Raw genomic sequence first — 17521 nt, 5'->3', positions numbered from 1 at the left:
TTGCATTATTTGCCTCAGTGCCTGTATGCTTTGAGTAATGCTCGAATACTACGAAATTAGTATTTCTGTGTGTTTTTGATTCTGTGACAGCCTCTCGTGATTTGATTGGATTCATATAAAACACCTTCCACAGATGCACCGCAGCCTGAGCATTTCTGCACGTTGGAGCTGAAGTTGAAGTCCAAATGAGTTAAATCAGACATTAAAGCTAAAGCTGTCAGTTTGCCAGTGAACGGTCTGTGAAACTTTGATCACGGCTGATGAGAAGAGGAGCTCACGATGCAGTCAGAAACAAAACAGCACCACTAACAGGCTGATCGGAGGTGCAGGGCACTGGGTATGTTCTGGGCGTAGGTTTGTTGTCTGCTGTGAGTAAAGACATGTTACATCAACAATATTTATTAAATCATTCCAAGGACCATAATAATGTACAAACATGAAATAACTTAAAACACATGAGGTTACAGAGACAGTGGTGGATAAACGAGCAGGAAACACCTTCTTCTTCTTCAGATTTGTCTGGTGAAGCTTTGCAGCCTCTGCGGTGGACACACGCCGAGTGACACACGCCGAGTGACACACGCCGAGTGACACACGCCGAGTGACACACCGAGCAGAGGAGGCTGATCTGAGGCAGCAGCAGAGCGTAAACAGAGATATTCCCTTTGTTTCCCATCAGAAGCTCAACTTCTAAGAGGTCAGCTGATATCAGTGCACAGCAGGACGCCACTATTGGCTGGATTATGATTGACACATTTGAGAGGTTGCTCACTCCAGAGCCAGTGGGCGGAGCCTCACCTGGCCCAGCCTCACACTCCCACATCGACATCCTCTGATGCACGATCAACCCTGTGAGTCGTTTTTAGACCTACGACCTCAACGTTAGTGGGTTGTAGGGGTGGCAGTTTCAGAAGTGGTTAAGCTCAGGCACTAAAGGGGTCATTTACAGGTCACACACAGTAACCAATGAAAGGCAGGCAGCACGTTTGGAGACAGCCTCTGGTGGACATTAGAGGAACTACAGCTCCATTTTTCAGCCTCAGAGGCTGGAGTCCAGGGAGGTGGGAGGTAGGCTCTGCAGGGAGCAGCACTCGTTAAAAAGTGGCGTTAACTATTTAACCATTAGTGACTCTTCCAGTATTTAGTCTTCTTCTATTATTACTCAAACAGCTGCTGACACCACTGCTGAGCAGTTTTCCTTGTCTGATGTAGTGTCTACTTTATAAAGTTGGTTTTAGTCCAGTGTGATGTGAACGGAGGGAACACAGAGTTCAGTATTTACAGCCAGAAACACCTGGTGTGATGCTAACAGTCTGAGAACACGGAGGATTTGATGCTCTTGCACCGTCACAGTTAACAACAATCAGCTTTAAAATCCCAGTCGGTCAGTAAAAGGCTGTAAACAGCTTTTAGGAAATTAGCTTTAAAAACTCTAAAACAAACATTCTTGTGCTTGTTGATCTACAACAAAGTCTGTGCTGTCATTAAAAAATGGTTCATATAAAAGAAAGCACCGTAACAAACCACAGAAAACTCAAAAAAAGAGGAAGACTCTGAGGGAACGCAGGGCTCACGCCTCTCAGCTCTCTCCTTCTCCTTCATCCACTTCCTGCTTGATGACCGGAGTTCCTGAATAATGCAGAAGAAGAGATCAGTTGCAGGCTGCAGCTCGGCACTATGATCCGTTCCTGCTCTGAAACACTCGTACCGTCCAGTTTCTTCAGATTAGGGAGTCTCTTCGTGGCCTCGTCCATCCACGTCCCCTCGGCCGAGTGTTTCTCCTCCAGAGGATTTCCAACAAACACGAGGTCAACGAGGCACGGCAGCTCCGCCAGCCTCACAAACTCTCCTGCAACGCACGCAAAACACAACATTCACCACAGCAACAAGTTAAAAAAACAACGCTGGATTAAAGAAAAATAAAAACTTATTTCACCTAAAGAAAACTTTCACAGTAGAACAGACAGCAGGCGCACCGACGCTCTATAGATACGTTAGTAAATCTTAAAACACGGACTTGAGTAAATATCAGCCGACCGTCCTCCATGTTGTCCTACAGCTGATAGCGCTCTGCTCGATTATAAATCCCACTTTAGAGGACCACGACTGTCATCACCAGCTGCAGTCCAGCATGGAGGAGGAGGAGGCTGTCTGACCGAGGGAGCGTCCAGAATCGGATCAGCCTGCCGGTGAGCAAACAGGAAGGCCTGGAGCTCGATGGTTACCAAACACTGTGTTATTAATAATATGATAGAGCTTTAATGCAATTGCACAGCAATGTGCCATGCTCCGGGTGTTTCACAGAGGGGAAATGATAGAAGTTTTATGAGTAATGAGTAATGCTCGAATACTATGAAATGAGTATTTTGATTTGTTTTGCTGCTGTGAAGCCTCTGGATGCTATAAACACTACACAGCTTATACGAAAGCCAGATTTCAGTCAGTGAACATAATCAACACCACCTTAAATATAAACTGATGTAACAATAATTCACCACAGTGCAAGACTGAGATCACCAAAATCAAAATCATTCCTGCCTGTGACCATCTCCCTGTACAACTCCTCCATCTAATACACATAACATGTTGTATTGCTAAATAGTCTAGCCTGGTTTTGTTCATGTTACCGTGCCTAAGCAACTGTAACCCACATAATTTCCCTGTCGATTAATGAAGTAAGCTGATTCTGATTCCTGTAAACTTCATCACATCACTGCAAACTAACCAGTTCGGTCTGCACTAAACTGGCTGGTATGTTCATCCAGAAAATCAGTAAAACTAGTTTGTTTTGAAAGAAATTTAACAAAAACACAATTCAGAGAAACATAACGTTTCTCGTTTGATTTATAAACTAAACTAAAATGAATGAGGCCAATACATGTAAGATCTCGCAGTCCTTAGTGTAAAAATAGTCTCTTATCTGCCCCTCCTGTCCTCTTTCATCTTCCTCCATCCATCTCACACATTGACATTTTTTCTCTCCCTGGAAAACAAAGCAACTGTTCATTTATCTCTCAGACAAACTGCAGACAAAGTGTTTGTGTGTGATCATTGTCGAGCTGTTTGAAATCACCTGACACTTATAGAAATATTACTCTATTCACGCTCGCTAGTCTTTTGTAGCTGGCTAAAGGCGCAGCAACGGCAACTTTACATCAGCACCATGAACCCGTCACAGCGATGAAGGAAAAAGGACCGCGGGATGTTTTTGTGTTCTTATTACTGAGCGAGCATCACCACACCTGCTCTAACCCCCGCTTACCCCAGTCTTTGACCAGGTTGTTGGACATGTAGAGGACTTTCAGGTTCTTCAGGCACTGGATTCCCTTCAGCTTCTCTATCTGGTTATAAGAGATCCACAACTCCTCCAGTATGTCACCTACAGCCTCCTGCTCACACGCACACACACACACACACACACACACACACACACACACACACACACAGACACACACAGACACACACACACACACACAATCAATGTAAAATAATTCACACAAAAAATGGATCCTGGAATTAAAAAAAAACCTTGGTTATTAATATTACTTTTAGTTTTACTGTTATGATTATGAATGTAACAAAAGCATTTTCCAAATATGTGATGAAGAATCATCTCGTTATCTTATTATTCATGTGACCTCTTGCCAGGTTGTTGATGATGATGTTGGGTTAAGTGAAGCCAGATCACAGACAGACATCCTGGATCTGTTGAACCTGTGTCGTAGGTTTCAGGTCAACATGCTGATGCTGTCATGTTAATAATGTCGGGATAAACACAGAGTTTCTGGTGGTAATATTCTTTTTATGACACAGGTATGAAAAGATGAAGGAGAACATTTTGCATGGGTGCTCGTGATTTGTCAAATCTAAAGCGCTTGGAAACTTTAGACCCGGCAACAATTCAGTCATCATGCGTCTTAACTTGTGGCCGTGCATTATTTGTCTCACCCACGTCCCCAGGACGCCTCAGTGTCCTGTGTGACTCACCAGCCCTGCGAACGACTTGATGTTGTTCCTTCCTAAAGACAAAATCTTCAGGTTCTCTGGAAGGACCAAACATCCCATTACAACAACACGTTTCCATCTGTGGCCAGAGTGTGTGTGGGTGTGTGTGTGTGTAGTCAGCACTCACTCAGGCCGTTGAGGTTTGTTATCTTCTCGATGCAGTTTGTGGACAGAGACAGTTTCCTGTGAAGAAAGCGACACAACAACACGTGATGGATTTGAAGGATGAGTGTTTGGCCCAAACCTGCCACTGCTGCTGTTTTTAAGGCTGTTTCTGGGTGTCCTCCTGTTCTGCTGACTCTCACAGTTTAACATGAACAAGTGAAGTACTTCTGACTTTATGAGACGGCGTCCCGTCTGCACGACTCACTCGCAGTTTGTTAGCGTGGAGAGCGATGCGTCCATCTTCTCTATAGGAGGAACCTGACCGTACAGCTTGACGGCTTTTGCCTCGCTTCGTTTCTCGCCTGACTTCTCCTCCTGCACACACACACAGTCACATACATGTACACACTGTGGCAGCCAATGTGTGAGTCTGGGTGGTGTCGTTCTTGGACATTAAGGTGTCTGAATCTGCAGAGCTGATTGTGGAATTCAAGATGAATCCTATGACTGTCTCTCCTGTGGTGGTAAACTATTTTGTGTAGCAGTGTAAATATCTTGGCACGTGAATCAGTAATGAGCTTCAGGTGGACAGAAAAGAATAATGCTCATAAAGACCTTTAAATCTTTGGACTATCTGCATTCTGAGCTCAGAATGTTGACATTATTTTTCAGAGCTCTGGTTGGTCTGATAGGCAGTGATTTCATGCTTGATCTTGGACTAGAGCTGCTGGGAAGCAGGTTAAGGTCTGCAGCACTGGTAACCATGGTGATATAAAGCCAAAGTTTTCTGAATAAGTCTCAAAGCCTGTTTCAGAGTACAGCCCACTGCTGTCTTTCTAAAGGAAATTATTTTTCCATGTGTTTTATGTGATGTTTTGTTTGATTTACATCCGAGTCCACTGTATTATGATTGATTGATTGATTGATTGATTGAGAGTGTGTGTGTGTGTGTGTGTGTGTGTGTGTGTCTCACCCATTTAGCCAGCGCGTCTTTCACAGTCATTGCTTTTGCCTGGAAACATCAACATTTAGACCAATCAGAAACATGTGTGATTTAAAGTGTGATGATAACACAAGCAAACACTCCGGTTTGGGCTAACATAACAATAAGAACCATCTTAATATCAATGATAATAATAGTTCACTATAGATTTTTATTGTTGGGCTCGATGCTGACTCTTCACACACAGCCGAAGCAGAGGTTAATCCAGCTTCTCCTTCAGGACTCTGCTGCTGTTTTCCGGCTACTTAACGAGCTAAGGAGCTAATTAAAGTTAGCCCGTGTTAGCCGGCGGATGTGGCGCTGCTTCGTGTTTCCGGCCGGTAAAACGCTCAGACATGAGGTGACTCCGAGCTTCTGTCAGTTTTTAGAGGTACCATCACTCAAACAGCAGCTCAAAACAGCAAAAAGCTCCAAAACCAACCGAAAACACAAACACTCACCATGTTCGCGTCTGATGTCCGCTGCTGTTGCTATGGTACTGTCGGGGACCGGCTGCACATGCGCACTGTACTTGACCCGTATTAGAGGTAAAATTTAACTAGAAAGAAATAAAATGAATCTGCTACAAGTCGTTGTTGACCTGATAAAAGCAAAGTATTGTTATTCAAGATTATACCATTCAAGACTGTAGTAGTAATAGTACTAATAGTGATAATATAAATCACTGTAGCATAAAAGGACACTTCATTTGTTTCCATTTCTTTAGTTGAACTTATAAAAAATGCCAAAGATAACAGTTTTACAGGTATAAAGAGTATTTTTGCTTCAAAAAGGTAAATCCCAGAGCCAAAAACGTGGGTTTTCTCAGTTGGTGTGCAGTATGTTCTTAAAAAAATTGGGTAAGCTAGACAAGTAAAGGAAAAAGATAGTGTCAGGCCTATAACAAACTACCTACAACAGAAGAACAGCATATGAAAGTCATGCCCTTAAAAAAACGGGGAAAAAAAAAAATCCAGATCCTGACAAACCACATGAGAATTGCATCTGGACCTTCAGCTGATCCATGAAGGAAGGGAAAGAGGGAAATGTTTGGTTCAATTTGTCAGTATATACGGAGGAGGAGAGAGGTATAAGTGAGGGTCTACATCCATCCAACACAGTGGAGTGTCTGTCGTGGTTTAGAGCTAAATTCTAGTGGGTGGTGTTGGAGATCTTTCCAAAACTGATGGAATTCTGAACACAGAAAAGTTCATTTTGATCAACCATGCAGTGTCATCTGGGAAGCATCTGATTGCTAACAGCTTCATTTTTCAGACAATGACACCAATGCACTGCAGTAAAATCATATAAAATATAAAACACACTAGAAAACCTTCAATCGTGGATTTCTGAAATGCTTTTTAAAAAATAAACAGCTGACAAGACAACAAGGATATCGATTAAAGAGACCCACGTTCCCTGTAATCAGTCTTATTTGAATCAAACTCTGACCTCTTGCAGGATTAAAAGGCACTTATAAGGTTTGTGTTTTTACCTCCTTCACAGGACCTGCAGTCCTGACTGTAGAAAACAAAGAATCATGTTTCAGCCTGATGAGACGAGCATTGGAAGTGTAGATGACAAATCAACTAAAGATGCATGAAGTTAAAAAGGAAGCGGCGGAATTAACTGATGACACATAAACCTTGTTTTTAAACCTCGGCTTCTCAAATCTACCAGAACAACGAGTCAAATGTGACACATGAGTCATCAGTGATGAAGTTCGTGCACTTTTGCTTCACTGCTTTGATTTCTATTGTTGTTCCCATTGTTTGGACTCTGTGTCATCATCGTCTCATCTAACAGGCAGAAATCTGAAAAATTGAGCAGTTCTCTAAAAAAACACTAGAGTTACATCTGCACGTACGTAGGATTTTTTTTTGTCAAATTTAATTTGCAAAATCTGTCCATCCAGATCAAAATAAAACAGTTTGTTAGACTCTTCTCTCTAGCAGTTTTTCAAATGCTCCATTTTCAGAGATTCAAGATGCCAAAACCCAAAGCTTACCAAAATACCTGTATAGGTGTGTACATATTCCTTTTATTCCAAAAGACTGGCATAAAATATAACTGCAGTAATACTATGATAACACACAATATTACACAGTTTGCTTAAGAACCTACAAACATGTTTAACTGCTTAAAGGTTAATCAGGCTAGCTTAATGAAGTAGCAGTAATTGCTATTTTTGTTCACTTACAATGTGCCATTTAAGTAATTACATATAAAATCTAATTGAATTCAAATCAAACTAGAATAATAAAGAATAAAGAGAAACAGGAACTCAACATTGTGAGTAGCTCACAGCATTTACACAATTAACATGAACACGAAACCAGTAAGAGTTTGTTTGTTTGTAAGCTTTTGGGGCTTTACCAGTTCATAAAAATAAAGAATAATTAGGATTAAATAAAATAATTTAAAAAAACATATACAAAAGAGAGTTTAGCTAAGTGTGTTAATGTTTATTTATATGTTATATATGTGTTATAAGTTATTTATTCAGCACTGCTAAAAGCTAACCAGCCAAGCTGAGCAGAATAAAGAAGACCTCTGTAATTATCCATCCATCCTCTTCCACTTATCCAGTCCAGGGTCAAGATGCACCCCACCTCCTGCTCCACCCAGGGTCTTCTTGCTATGAGGCAAAAGTGCGAACCACATGCCAGCGTAATTCTATAAAGCCCAATTTTTTAAAAAAAAGAAAGAAAAATACTGGTTTTAATCACATTTTCTTAAACTCGCTGTAGTTCTTTGGTCATCTGTGCACTGTGGAGAAATAAGCAAAGAAACAACCAAAGTTGACTCAGAGTTTATTAAGAAAATTTGAGCAAAAGATTAAAAAAAAAAAAACCCAACAAAATCTAAAAATTAGTCTCCATCAAAAAACAGAAGGCATCTCTCAGCAAACAGCTTCGACCAACTCGAGTTAGCAGCTCGACATTAACTGAATATCTGAAGTCGTGACTCCAAACTGCTGCACATTATCAGTCCGTCAGAGGCACGATGTGAAGCACACAGATTTACATCATGTAACCGCCTGCATGTGTACTAAACAATAAAACATTACATTGTTGTCGTTTGTTTGGGGCTTGAAGTACAAAGTTAGACCACGAGGCCGCCCGTGTAATAGGATAAAACGTCTGAGAGCAAGCTTTTGTTATATTCTGCGATAGCGTTACAGCAGGATGTTAGTGTTTGATGCTCGACCTATATGTGGGTGAAGTTGGAATAATGACAGAAAAGCATTTAATGAAACAAAGCGTTAAACACGTTATGGGGGCTTTTCAACGTAACTACCAGAATTTCTGCTTTGGTGTGTAAACTAAAAAGCTGGATTTGATTTTTAAACTTTGTTTCCTCCCTGAAAAACAAACAAAAACATTAACTTCTTTGACATGTACACCTAATTCAAAATTTCAGGTTATTTTCTCAGACGTGTGAGACGCGTTTTGATGCACGCTAAATCATCCAGGTAAAGAAGCATTGGGAAGAAGCATTTCATCCAAGTGACCTCTTCAGTCTCAGCTGACAGTGAGCTGTGAGCTCGGTTCTCACGATGAAAACACTTCGTCCAGAAGAAAATCAGCTTTCTGGGAAGTTTCAGGTGCGTCATGCAGAATTTTGGGTGGTAAATTTGTTTTTTCAGTGTCGTAAACAAGCTTCCATTAAATCTGACGCTCCTAAGAAGAACGCACCAACAAAAACTGAGTGTTGCCCCTCGGGAAGCTTCTGGAAGATGGCCAATCAGAATCAAGTGGGGACTTAAGGAGACAGGAGCTGAGGGGACTGAAGGGCTGCAAACGCAGGATGAGATACAGAAAACATTCCCCCCCCCCCTCTCTCTCTCTCAGACTCCAGGAGCTACTCTAGTGGAGTCAATAGAAATATGAAGCTGATGAATCTATTATGGCTGCTATAACCAAATATGGCTTTAACCCCTCAATGCCTAGTTTATTATATTTGATGTTTTTGAGACTTCTGCATCATCCGTGTGATTTTTTCCCCCCAGATGTAACAAATATGATACAAATTAAAAGTCATATATGGAAATAAAATGTAATTATTTTTATAAAGAAATTTGTCAAATGGTTCAAAGACTGCCCGTTTTCAAAAACTCTTAATTTTCTGGCACTTAATATTATTTTACATTTTGGGTTTTAAGTGATTAAAAAGAAAACAAAACTGTGTTGGAGATTTTAAAAAGTCTAATAATTCAAATTGTCCCTTAGAAACATCGGACTAGTCAGAAATGTGTTCTCTGCCTTTCTTTGGTGCAATGTGGGTCGTCCTTTAGTCTTTACCTTCACCGTGAGTCACGCTGAGCTCAATATTACTGGAACGTTTGGAGTCACAGCCGCCTTATTTTTGGAACAATAAGCCACCTTTGGATATTTTCCTTCCAACATTATATTCAGGACCAATGATGCATGAAGACGATATAAATTCTGTCAGTTTTTCACAATAAAATTCAAAAACATCTTCATTTTCAAAATCTTTATTTACACAGCGGTCACTTCCCAGACGTGTGGCTCTTCATGTGCAGCCTCACGTACGTCTTTCGGTGGAAGCCTTTCCCGCAGACCTCGCAGCGGTACGGTTTGACTCCCGTGTGCGTGCTGCTGTGCTGCTTCAGGCTCGTTTGGTCGCTGAAGCCTCGGCCGCAGACGTTGCACAGAAACGGTTTCTCCCCCGTGTGCGTCCTGATGTGCCGCAACATGTTGTGTCTGCAGTTGAAGGATTTCCCGCACTCATTGCACAGAAACGGTTTCTCCCCGGTGTGAATCCTCATGTGCATCTCCAGGTTTCCGTGCCCGTCGAAACACTTACCGCACACTTCGCAGACCTTCCCGCTTTTGTGAGTCTTCAGGTGACTTTTCAAGTTTTCCTCAGAATCAAAATTCATCCCGCACACGCCGCAGACATCTGTGGCGTGACTTTTGGCGTGATTCACCAGAGAAACCACCGAGTGGAACATTTTCCCGCATACTTCGCATATAGCCCGGGACTTTTTTGACTGCGATGTCTTGAGCCCCTTGTCGCCGTCATCGTTAACCGATGAGTTTTCTGGATTGCGGGTTTTCTTGCGGATATGAACCAGCAGGTGGCGCTTCAGAGTCGAGTAGTCATTGAAGCATTTCCCACAGATGGTGCAGGTGTACGGTTTTTCCCCCGTGTGTATCCTGATGTGTCGCACCATGTTGTGACGGCAGTTGAAGGATTTCCCGCACTCGCTGCACAGGAACGGTTTCTCCCCCGTGTGGATCCTCATGTGCGTCTCCAGGTTGCTCGAGGTCCCGAAACACTTCCCGCAGACGCTGCAGATCTCCGCTTTCACGTGAGTTTTCACGTGACTGTGAAAGCTCTGCTCGCTGTCGAAACGTTCCCCGCACACGCCACAGACGTCCTTGGGGTGAATCTCCATGTGGTTCACCAAAGAGATGTTGGCGTGGAAGCCTTTCCCGCACACTTTACAGCAGATTCTGGATTTGAGTTTTTTGGCCAGGTGCAGTGTCGGCGCCATCGGTACACGAGGCCCCTTCTTCTTCTTCGGCTTCCACTCATGGCTTCTGTCGCTGTCGTCGCTCTGAGAATCCACGCTGGCCCTCCACTCGTCATCGCTGTTGACAGTCGAGGAGCTGGAGGAGGCCTCATCATTGTCTTCCACAGTCACTTCCTCCTGCGCCTGCTCCTGTTCTGTGGACGTGCTGGGTAGAGGATCGCCACCGCCTCCTTTAGTGCTCGGAGAGCTGGGCTGATGCTTGAAGATGAACCCAATGGAGGCGCTATCCTCCTCCCCTTCAACCTCTTGCAGCGCCTGCTCTTCCTCCTCCCTCAGCTCCTGAAGCGGGTGCTGTGGCTGCTCCTCGTCCTCCTCCTGGTTCTTGTCCGTCTGTAGAGATTCTTCATTCTCCAAGTCTTGACCGGGGCTCCACTCCAGCTCACACTGCTCCTCTGCCTGCTGCTGATCCTCAGGGAAGTCCTCGTCCCAGACAGTCAGCGCGAGCTGCGGCTGGTCTGCAGAGAGAGAGAAAAAAAAGAGTTAAAACTTTCAGGAAACAGTGATGTCATCAAGAGCCATGATACAAACTATACTCCAGATACCACCACAAATAACTGACTGAGGGCTACATTTTATTCTGATCTGCAAATTTGACAGATAAACAAAAGTGTTCATCAATGGTTCAAGACTGACATTTAAAACAAATAAAAATCAGACAACTGATATTTTGTCTTCCAGACGGGAAGAATGAAGAGATTTCCCCTAATATTTGTTATGCATAGTCCCCGCCCCCTGGAGGGGAGGAGTCTGTAATCAGGTCTGTTTGTCTGTCTGTTAGTGATCTAGCATCCAGAGTTTCAACATATCATTTTCTAACTTTGTGTGATTGTTGATACCAATAACGGCTCAAGCTGATTTAGTTTTGCTGCATATTTGGTCAAAGTCGCACCAAACTTCATATTACCCAGTTTTCTATGGATCGTCTTCAAACTTCACAATAATACACTAGACCTCAGGGCACATGAGTGCTTAGGTTTTAGATCTCTCTTATAGAGTGTGTTTCACCTCTCTATGCTGTCTCTCCCCCTTATCCTGGTAATGCTGGAGGTCGCTTCCTGTTAAAAGGGATTTCTTCCTTCCCATCCTTGCCAAGATCACCTCACAGGGGATTGTCTGACTATTGAAGTTCCCTCTCTTTGTATTAATATTCAGCTTTTAAGCCCTAACTTAAAGTTAAGTTACACTTGGTAGTTTTTTAAGTTTAGCTTAATTCACTTTTATTTATATGGCGCCAAATCACAACAACAGTTGCCTCGAGAAGCTCTACAGTTATGATCAGTCATGGATCGGCCTCCCCAGAGCCCGGACCTCAACATAACTGACACAGCATGGGATCATCCCGACAGAAAACAGAACGAAAGTCAGAAATATCCAAGGAAGATCTTTGAATGTCCTTCAAGAACCCTGCAGAGCTATTCCTGAACACCACTTGCACATTCTAAGGAGCTTGGATAGAAAGCGACTGGACTTGTTTAAGTTTGTTGAAGACGTTTCACCGCTCATGCAAGAAGTTTCTTCAGTTCTAAAACCAAATGGTGGAGAGGCCCAGGTATTTAAGGCCTAGTGGGAGTTGTCCCTTAAGTGTGTTCTTTATTAATCACGTGCCTCATCATATGAGTCAAGGTGTGGACAGAAGCGTGGGTCATTTTTAGCAGAGATTTCAGGTAAAACCACTGTGAGACCTTCACTCCCTGACTGAGAACCTACACAGACTCTGCTTGGAAATGTTTCAATAGAAAGAGCATTGGCGTTGCTCAAGACTTGTGCAGATCACTGTAATATTTGCATGTGGAGAAATAAAATTGTCTTACTAAGTGTGTCTGTGGAGTTTGGTGTCCCAGCAGCAGTCTCTTCATGAAAACCAGCCCGTAAAAGTTCATTTTTCTCAGACTGTAGAGCAGCTCGGTGAATCACTTGTCAGACTTAAATGTCATGCTTGGGTAACAAACAAATACATATATATACATATATATATATATATATATATATAGTTTTAGAGAATTTAATGAGCAAACACTGTCTTTTGAACTGTTGAAATTAGGCCAAAGAAAGTTTGCCAATCTAAACTTAAAGCAGTTAATTGAATAACAAAGCAAGTCACGCTAGTCACAAATAGGCTTCCAGACTTTGTCAGGTGAACATCTTTGAATTCAGAGGCGGAAACGATTTATTTCGAAAAGTTCGGCGCCCTGACGGTCACCTTTCAATCAGTCATTTAAAGTTTCTATTGCTCAGAGTGTGAGGCAGCTTTGTCAATAACTCTTATGCCGAATTCAAAAGCATACTTTGAAATTAAGGAATGTGTTTTTATTGAGGTTGGGACCTTTGCTTTTAGATGGGAAACGTTAAATCTGCAGATTTTTTGAATGGGGTACCACTGGGCAGACATGCTGCCCCAGACGGGCCTGTTTCCAGTGCGGCCTGTTAGCGGACAACCTGAAGGGCTGAAGACACGCCGGCAGCTCACAGACCTGAGTGTTTGCCGGCGTACGTCTCTGATCTGGACTCTCTCTGCAGCATCCGTCGCTGGCGGCGGATCTCCCGTTTGGACAGCAGGATCTCCTCCTCATAGCCCGCGATGGTCTTCTTCACCGCCTCCAAGATGTCGTCGGCGGCCGCGGCCAGCCGCTCGTTAACGAGCACTCTGAGCAGCTGGATGCTGGACATGACCGAGAGCCCGAAGAGCCAGAGACGTGGAAACAAGAGCTTTCTGTTTTCAGACGCTGATTTCTGAAGAGAAAACAGCAGCACAATGTGCTAAAGGACTACTGTCAAGATGGCGCCTATGTTCGTCTGAAAGGAAGAATTCCGGTTAGCTGGGCTTCTTTTCAAAATAAGAGCTTCAAGTTGATAGCTGTTGAGATTATTGCATAAAAGCAGGTTTTAGTTGGATTTTGCACAGGTAAATTAAGTTTGTTTTTATGATAAACACCAAAAATGACAGAACAGGGAGCTCACTTCTTTCTGACGCACATCAGAGCTTTACAAACTCCAAAGCATTCCTAACATGAACATCACCAGGTAGGAACCAAGATTACCCTTTAAATCAGGTTATATAACCTATTTTAAAAGGTAATCTTTCTCCCTTACAGGTACTTTTTGTAATTACCCTCTACATGTTTTAGCTGCAAGTGAAACCAGGTGGCAGTGTTTTACCAGGAGGTGATTCGAGGAGTTTTCAATTGCGTGCTTCTCTTTATTCGTTTTTAGTCTAACAGGACTGGAATGGGATCAAATCGGCGCTGGACGCTCTCTCTCTCTCTCTCTCTCTAATGCAGGAGTGGGGGAACTCCAGGCCTCGAGGGCCGGTGTCCTGCAGGTTTTAGATGTGTCCTTGATCCAACACAGCTGATTTAAATGGCTAAATTAGCTCCTCAACATGTCTTGAAGTTCTCCAGAGGCCTGGTAATGAACTAATCATTTGATTCAGGTGTGTTGACCCAGGGTGAGATATAAAACCTGCAGGACACCGGCCCTCGAGGCCTGGAGTTGCCCACCCCTGCTCTAATGCTAAAAACACATTTTAATTAACCCAAAAAGTAAATACTAGATTTTGGAAGATTGTACTTGCTTTTTAGACCACAGACTTTTATATAGTAAACTGAGACGTTTTATCTACTGTATTCTGAAATAATTCTGAATCACCGCTGAACATAATTTTGTTTTTAATCAATCAATCTTACCATACGGATAAATGTAATCTAAATGATTTTATTCTTGTAAAACACTTCCAACTGCAGTCTAAATACTTCCGGTTGGACTTCTTTTCAAACTAAAGCAACACAACCATCCACTAGATGGCAGCCTTCTCTAATAAAACACTGATTCGTGGACTGTGCTCATGTTTTATATGCATGAAATGATTTATAATTATTTATTTTTTTGAGGTGTTTACCTTTTGGGCTGTAAAATAAAACCCTGAGACAGGTTGACGTCAACATTCAATACTTTTATTGTGAAAAATCTTCATACACATCGCCTTAAACTGTACAATCAATAATTTAAAAACAAGAAAGAAAAATGTTCAGCTTGATGTTTAAAGATCATTACCTCACTCTCTCTCTCTCTCTCTCTCATCACACACACACACACACACACACACACACACACACACAACACACACACACACACACACAGACACACACTCACACCACACACACACACACAACACACACACACACACACACACACACACACACACACACACACACACACACACACACGCTCACACTTAGCCAAAACGACAGGAGTAGTGTTTTACTGGTCATTTTTCTTCTTGCTGTTACAAACATTCCCACAATCCTCTGAACGATTTTGTGGTTATTCAAATAAAAAAACTGTGGCTGGATGAACAAACACAACAACACACGAGGTTTGTTGTGCTGATGTCGAGAAAATAAAAGCCTCAGAGTGGGAGAAGCTAAAAACCTAAAAATGTTGGCAAAGAGATGAAACCTGATGGTGAGAGTGTTTTTCCATTCATGAACTTCCGTAACAAACGTTTAAAATACGTGTGAAAACTGCAGGAGAAGAAAACTGCTGAACCACGCTCACAGGCTCCTCGTCAGGAGGACAGTTTCTTCACTTCCTGCTGTTGTGACTACGAGAGTTTCTGCACGTTTACTAAAAACCATGTGATCATCACTGCTGATTTCCTTTTATTCAGCTGTGCTTCAAACGTAAAAGTTCCTCCAATTATTTACATGCATTTTCCATAGTGTGCAATAGGTCGGCAGCCTTAACATGAAATTTCCCACTCGTGGTACTAATAAAGGTATCTTATCTTATCCTGGGACTCCATCAGAGCAGCGCCGCATGACTTGCAGATCAGGAATGACCTTATTTATCGCCGCCCGGCCTTTCTGTCAAACAAGCTGACTTTCCTCCCGTTGCTTAAAGGCACCCACCTTCCTGAACCTTCTTCTGACTGGCTAAAGTCTGGACGACTGCTGAGGGGCAGTTTTAAGTATTTGTGAGCTGTGCTGTCTGCAGAAAGGACGGGATGAAGAAATCTGCTTCTCTAAACCTTAATCAGAGCAAAAAGAGGCTGAACTTTGGCTTAACAGGGTTACATTTACATATTGTTGCCTCATTATTAGAACCAATAGACATGTTTAATATAGAAGTCTGGCATTATAACAGAAACATGCAGAGTGCTTTAAGTGTAGTTTACAATCCTGCATGAAATGAGGGGTATGTCGAAATTTTTAGGACTGAAAACACAAAAAGATTTAAAATGAATCGTCTTAATTCACATTAAAGTTGGTAAAATGATGTCACAGAGAGTGGAAATGCCTAATATTGTATCTCAGACCATCTGATTGCACGTTATAGCCAATCAGAAGAAAGCTGGTTTAAACAGGGAGGAGCTAAATTACTCCGTTTCAGGCAGAGGATGAGCTGAGGGGCTGCACAGAGGCTCGGTTTCAGATAAAGAAGGGTTATTCTGAACTGTGAATCATGCAAAGCTGCTCTGAAGGAGCTGGAAACGAGCTGAACAGGTCAGCTGTAAATCTACGTCATGTTTCTCCTTTAATCAGCGACTCATATCTCTGCAGGTTATCGAGAACTTAAACTCTGAATCTTCTTTATTTGACCTTTCAGGTGACTTGTGCGTTATTTTAGATGAACAGCATTCAGCCCGATCGAGCTTCTATTTTTAGAAGCTTTGCACTAAAACACTTTCAGTGAGAGGCCGAGCACAGATGCTGTTTACTGTGCTGAGATCAGTGAACATTAAACCACCATAAACAAGACTCATCTCATGGTTGGGCTATTCTTAGAGAACATTAGGCTGGTCCTGAGGGTGCTGCTGGAACTACAGTTAATGTGTGTGGTGGAGGAATAATCTGACTGGATCAGTGGCGGGCATCATTAAAGGTGAGAAAGGAGACAAAACAAAACCGAGCGGATGGAGAGACGCCACAAAACCTGGAATGAAGCGCAGAGAAAAAACGAAGGAAAAGAAGGCAAAAGCAGAAACTGAGGAGGAAACAAACCACGCAGCGAGCAGAGAGGAAGAAAGAGACAGAGATGAAGCTCTTCAGAGATCTATGAAAGGAGCATCTATTATTCAGCAGCTATGAATCATGGGACAGCGTGCGGAGGCGGCGGTGCAGATCAGAGGCAGAGAGAGAAGAAGACCTGCTGCTTTGGTTCCCGTGGGAGATCCAGTCGGAGGAGTTTAAAACGCAGCGACTCGGAAGACTTCACGTGTTCCGGCTCGTTTCTACACGAGCGGCCGCTCGCACACGGAGGCCGACGCTGCGCTGACAGGAGGACGAGCAGGGCGGGAACACGGACGGCAAACACGAGGCGGACGGTCATTTAATTCCATCCTCGTGGTCGCAGCTTGATTCAATTATCAAGAGCTCACGTTTAAACGCAGTCTGCTGTGTTTTGTATTTCAAACATCAGGAAAACCAGCAGCAGACATCCTGAACACACGTCTGTGCTTCAGTCCCCTGAAAGGACCTGCAGCTCGCTCCCACCTGACCTCTGACCCCCTCAGAGTCAGCTGATTTCTGCTGAGTGGTTTATTTAATGACGCCGTGCAAAGTTAAAAAGTTATCCCAGCAGACGTGTGCGATACGCGGCCACACGTCTGCTTTTTTCTACATTTTGACACCGCGGCCGTCTTCTAACTCCGACTCCTTCTGGGTCTAAATTATTAACTACTGCAGTTTTTGTCACTCGTGAAAGGAGCTGATGGTTGTGACGGAAATGAAGGCGAGATTTTATCTTCAGATTGAGACTGAGTGGGCGGAAACTGATTTGGTCGCAGCTTATCAAAAACACATTATTGATTTTCTCTGAAATGTGACGAAAACCACAGAATAAAAAATTGCAAACAGCATAAAAAAGGA

The 17521-nt window shown here is 42.9% G+C and overlaps 2 protein-coding genes across 4 annotated transcripts; both read right to left on the bottom strand.

Moving 5' to 3' along the window:
* Positions 1 to 383: 383 nt before the first annotated feature.
* Positions 384 to 5631, bottom strand: LOC102296574 (dynein, axonemal, light chain 1). Its single transcript, XM_005924126.3, has 8 exons — positions 5554 to 5631; positions 5084 to 5122; positions 4376 to 4485; positions 4133 to 4188; positions 3988 to 4043; positions 3263 to 3389; positions 1709 to 1849; positions 384 to 1629 (listed from the first exon to the last, which is right to left on the bottom strand). The coding sequence occupies exons 1-8, from the start codon at positions 5554 to 5556 to the stop codon at positions 1580 to 1582; spliced, it is 582 nt and encodes a 193-aa protein (XP_005924188.1). The 5' UTR covers positions 5557 to 5631; the 3' UTR covers positions 384 to 1579.
* A 910-nt stretch (positions 5632 to 6541) lies between these two features.
* LOC102295859 (gastrula zinc finger protein XlCGF57.1) lies at positions 6542 to 13944 on the bottom strand. Of its 3 annotated transcripts, none has more exons than XM_042221508.1 (3): positions 13812 to 13944; positions 13127 to 13385; positions 6542 to 11110 (listed from the first exon to the last, which is right to left on the bottom strand). In XM_042221508.1, exons 2-3 carry the CDS (start codon positions 13320 to 13322, stop codon positions 9606 to 9608), a joined length of 1701 nt encoding a protein of 566 aa, XP_042077442.1. In that variant the 5' UTR covers positions 13323 to 13385; positions 13812 to 13944; the 3' UTR covers positions 6542 to 9605. The 3 variants fall into 3 exon arrangements, with proteins under 3 accessions (XP_042077442.1, XP_005924185.1, XP_042077441.1); XM_005924123.3 differs by lacking the exon at positions 13812 to 13944 and adding an exon at positions 13614 to 13793 and having other exon boundaries at positions 6543 to 11110; positions 13127 to 13509; XM_042221507.1 differs by lacking the exon at positions 13812 to 13944 and having other exon boundaries at positions 6543 to 11110; positions 13127 to 13793.
* Between the last annotated feature and the right edge of the window lie 3577 nt (positions 13945 to 17521).

This window comes from Haplochromis burtoni, unplaced genomic scaffold (genome assembly GCF_018398535.1).
Source record: "Haplochromis burtoni strain Fernald_Lab_line unplaced genomic scaffold, NCSU_Asbu1 Contig_68, whole genome shotgun sequence".
Classification (NCBI taxonomy): Eukaryota; Metazoa; Chordata; class Actinopteri; order Cichliformes; family Cichlidae; genus Haplochromis; species Haplochromis burtoni.
Note: the sequence above shows the minus strand (reverse complement) of the source record. Positions and strands in the feature narration are given on the sequence as shown.

Excerpts from the sequence above, each read along its gene's own strand:
- LOC102296574 (XM_005924126.3), bottom strand. Across the intron at positions 4,486-5,083 it reads AAGACGCGCTGGCTAAATGG|GAGGAGAAGTCAGGCGAGAA; the intron begins GTGAGACACACA and ends GTGTGTGTGCAG. Across the intron at positions 4,189-4,375 it reads TCCACGCTAACAAACTGCGA|GAAACTGTCTCTGTCCACAA; the intron begins GTGAGTCGTGCA and ends CTTTCTTCACAG.
- LOC102295859 (XM_042221508.1), bottom strand. The coding sequence starts at position 13,322 with ATGTCCAGCATCCAGCTGCTCAGAGTGCTCGTTAACGAGCGGCTGGCC. Across the intron at positions 11,111-13,126 it reads GTACGCCGGCAAACACTCAG|ACCAGCCGCAGCTCGCGCTG; the intron begins GTCTGTGAGCTG and ends CTCTCTCTGCAG.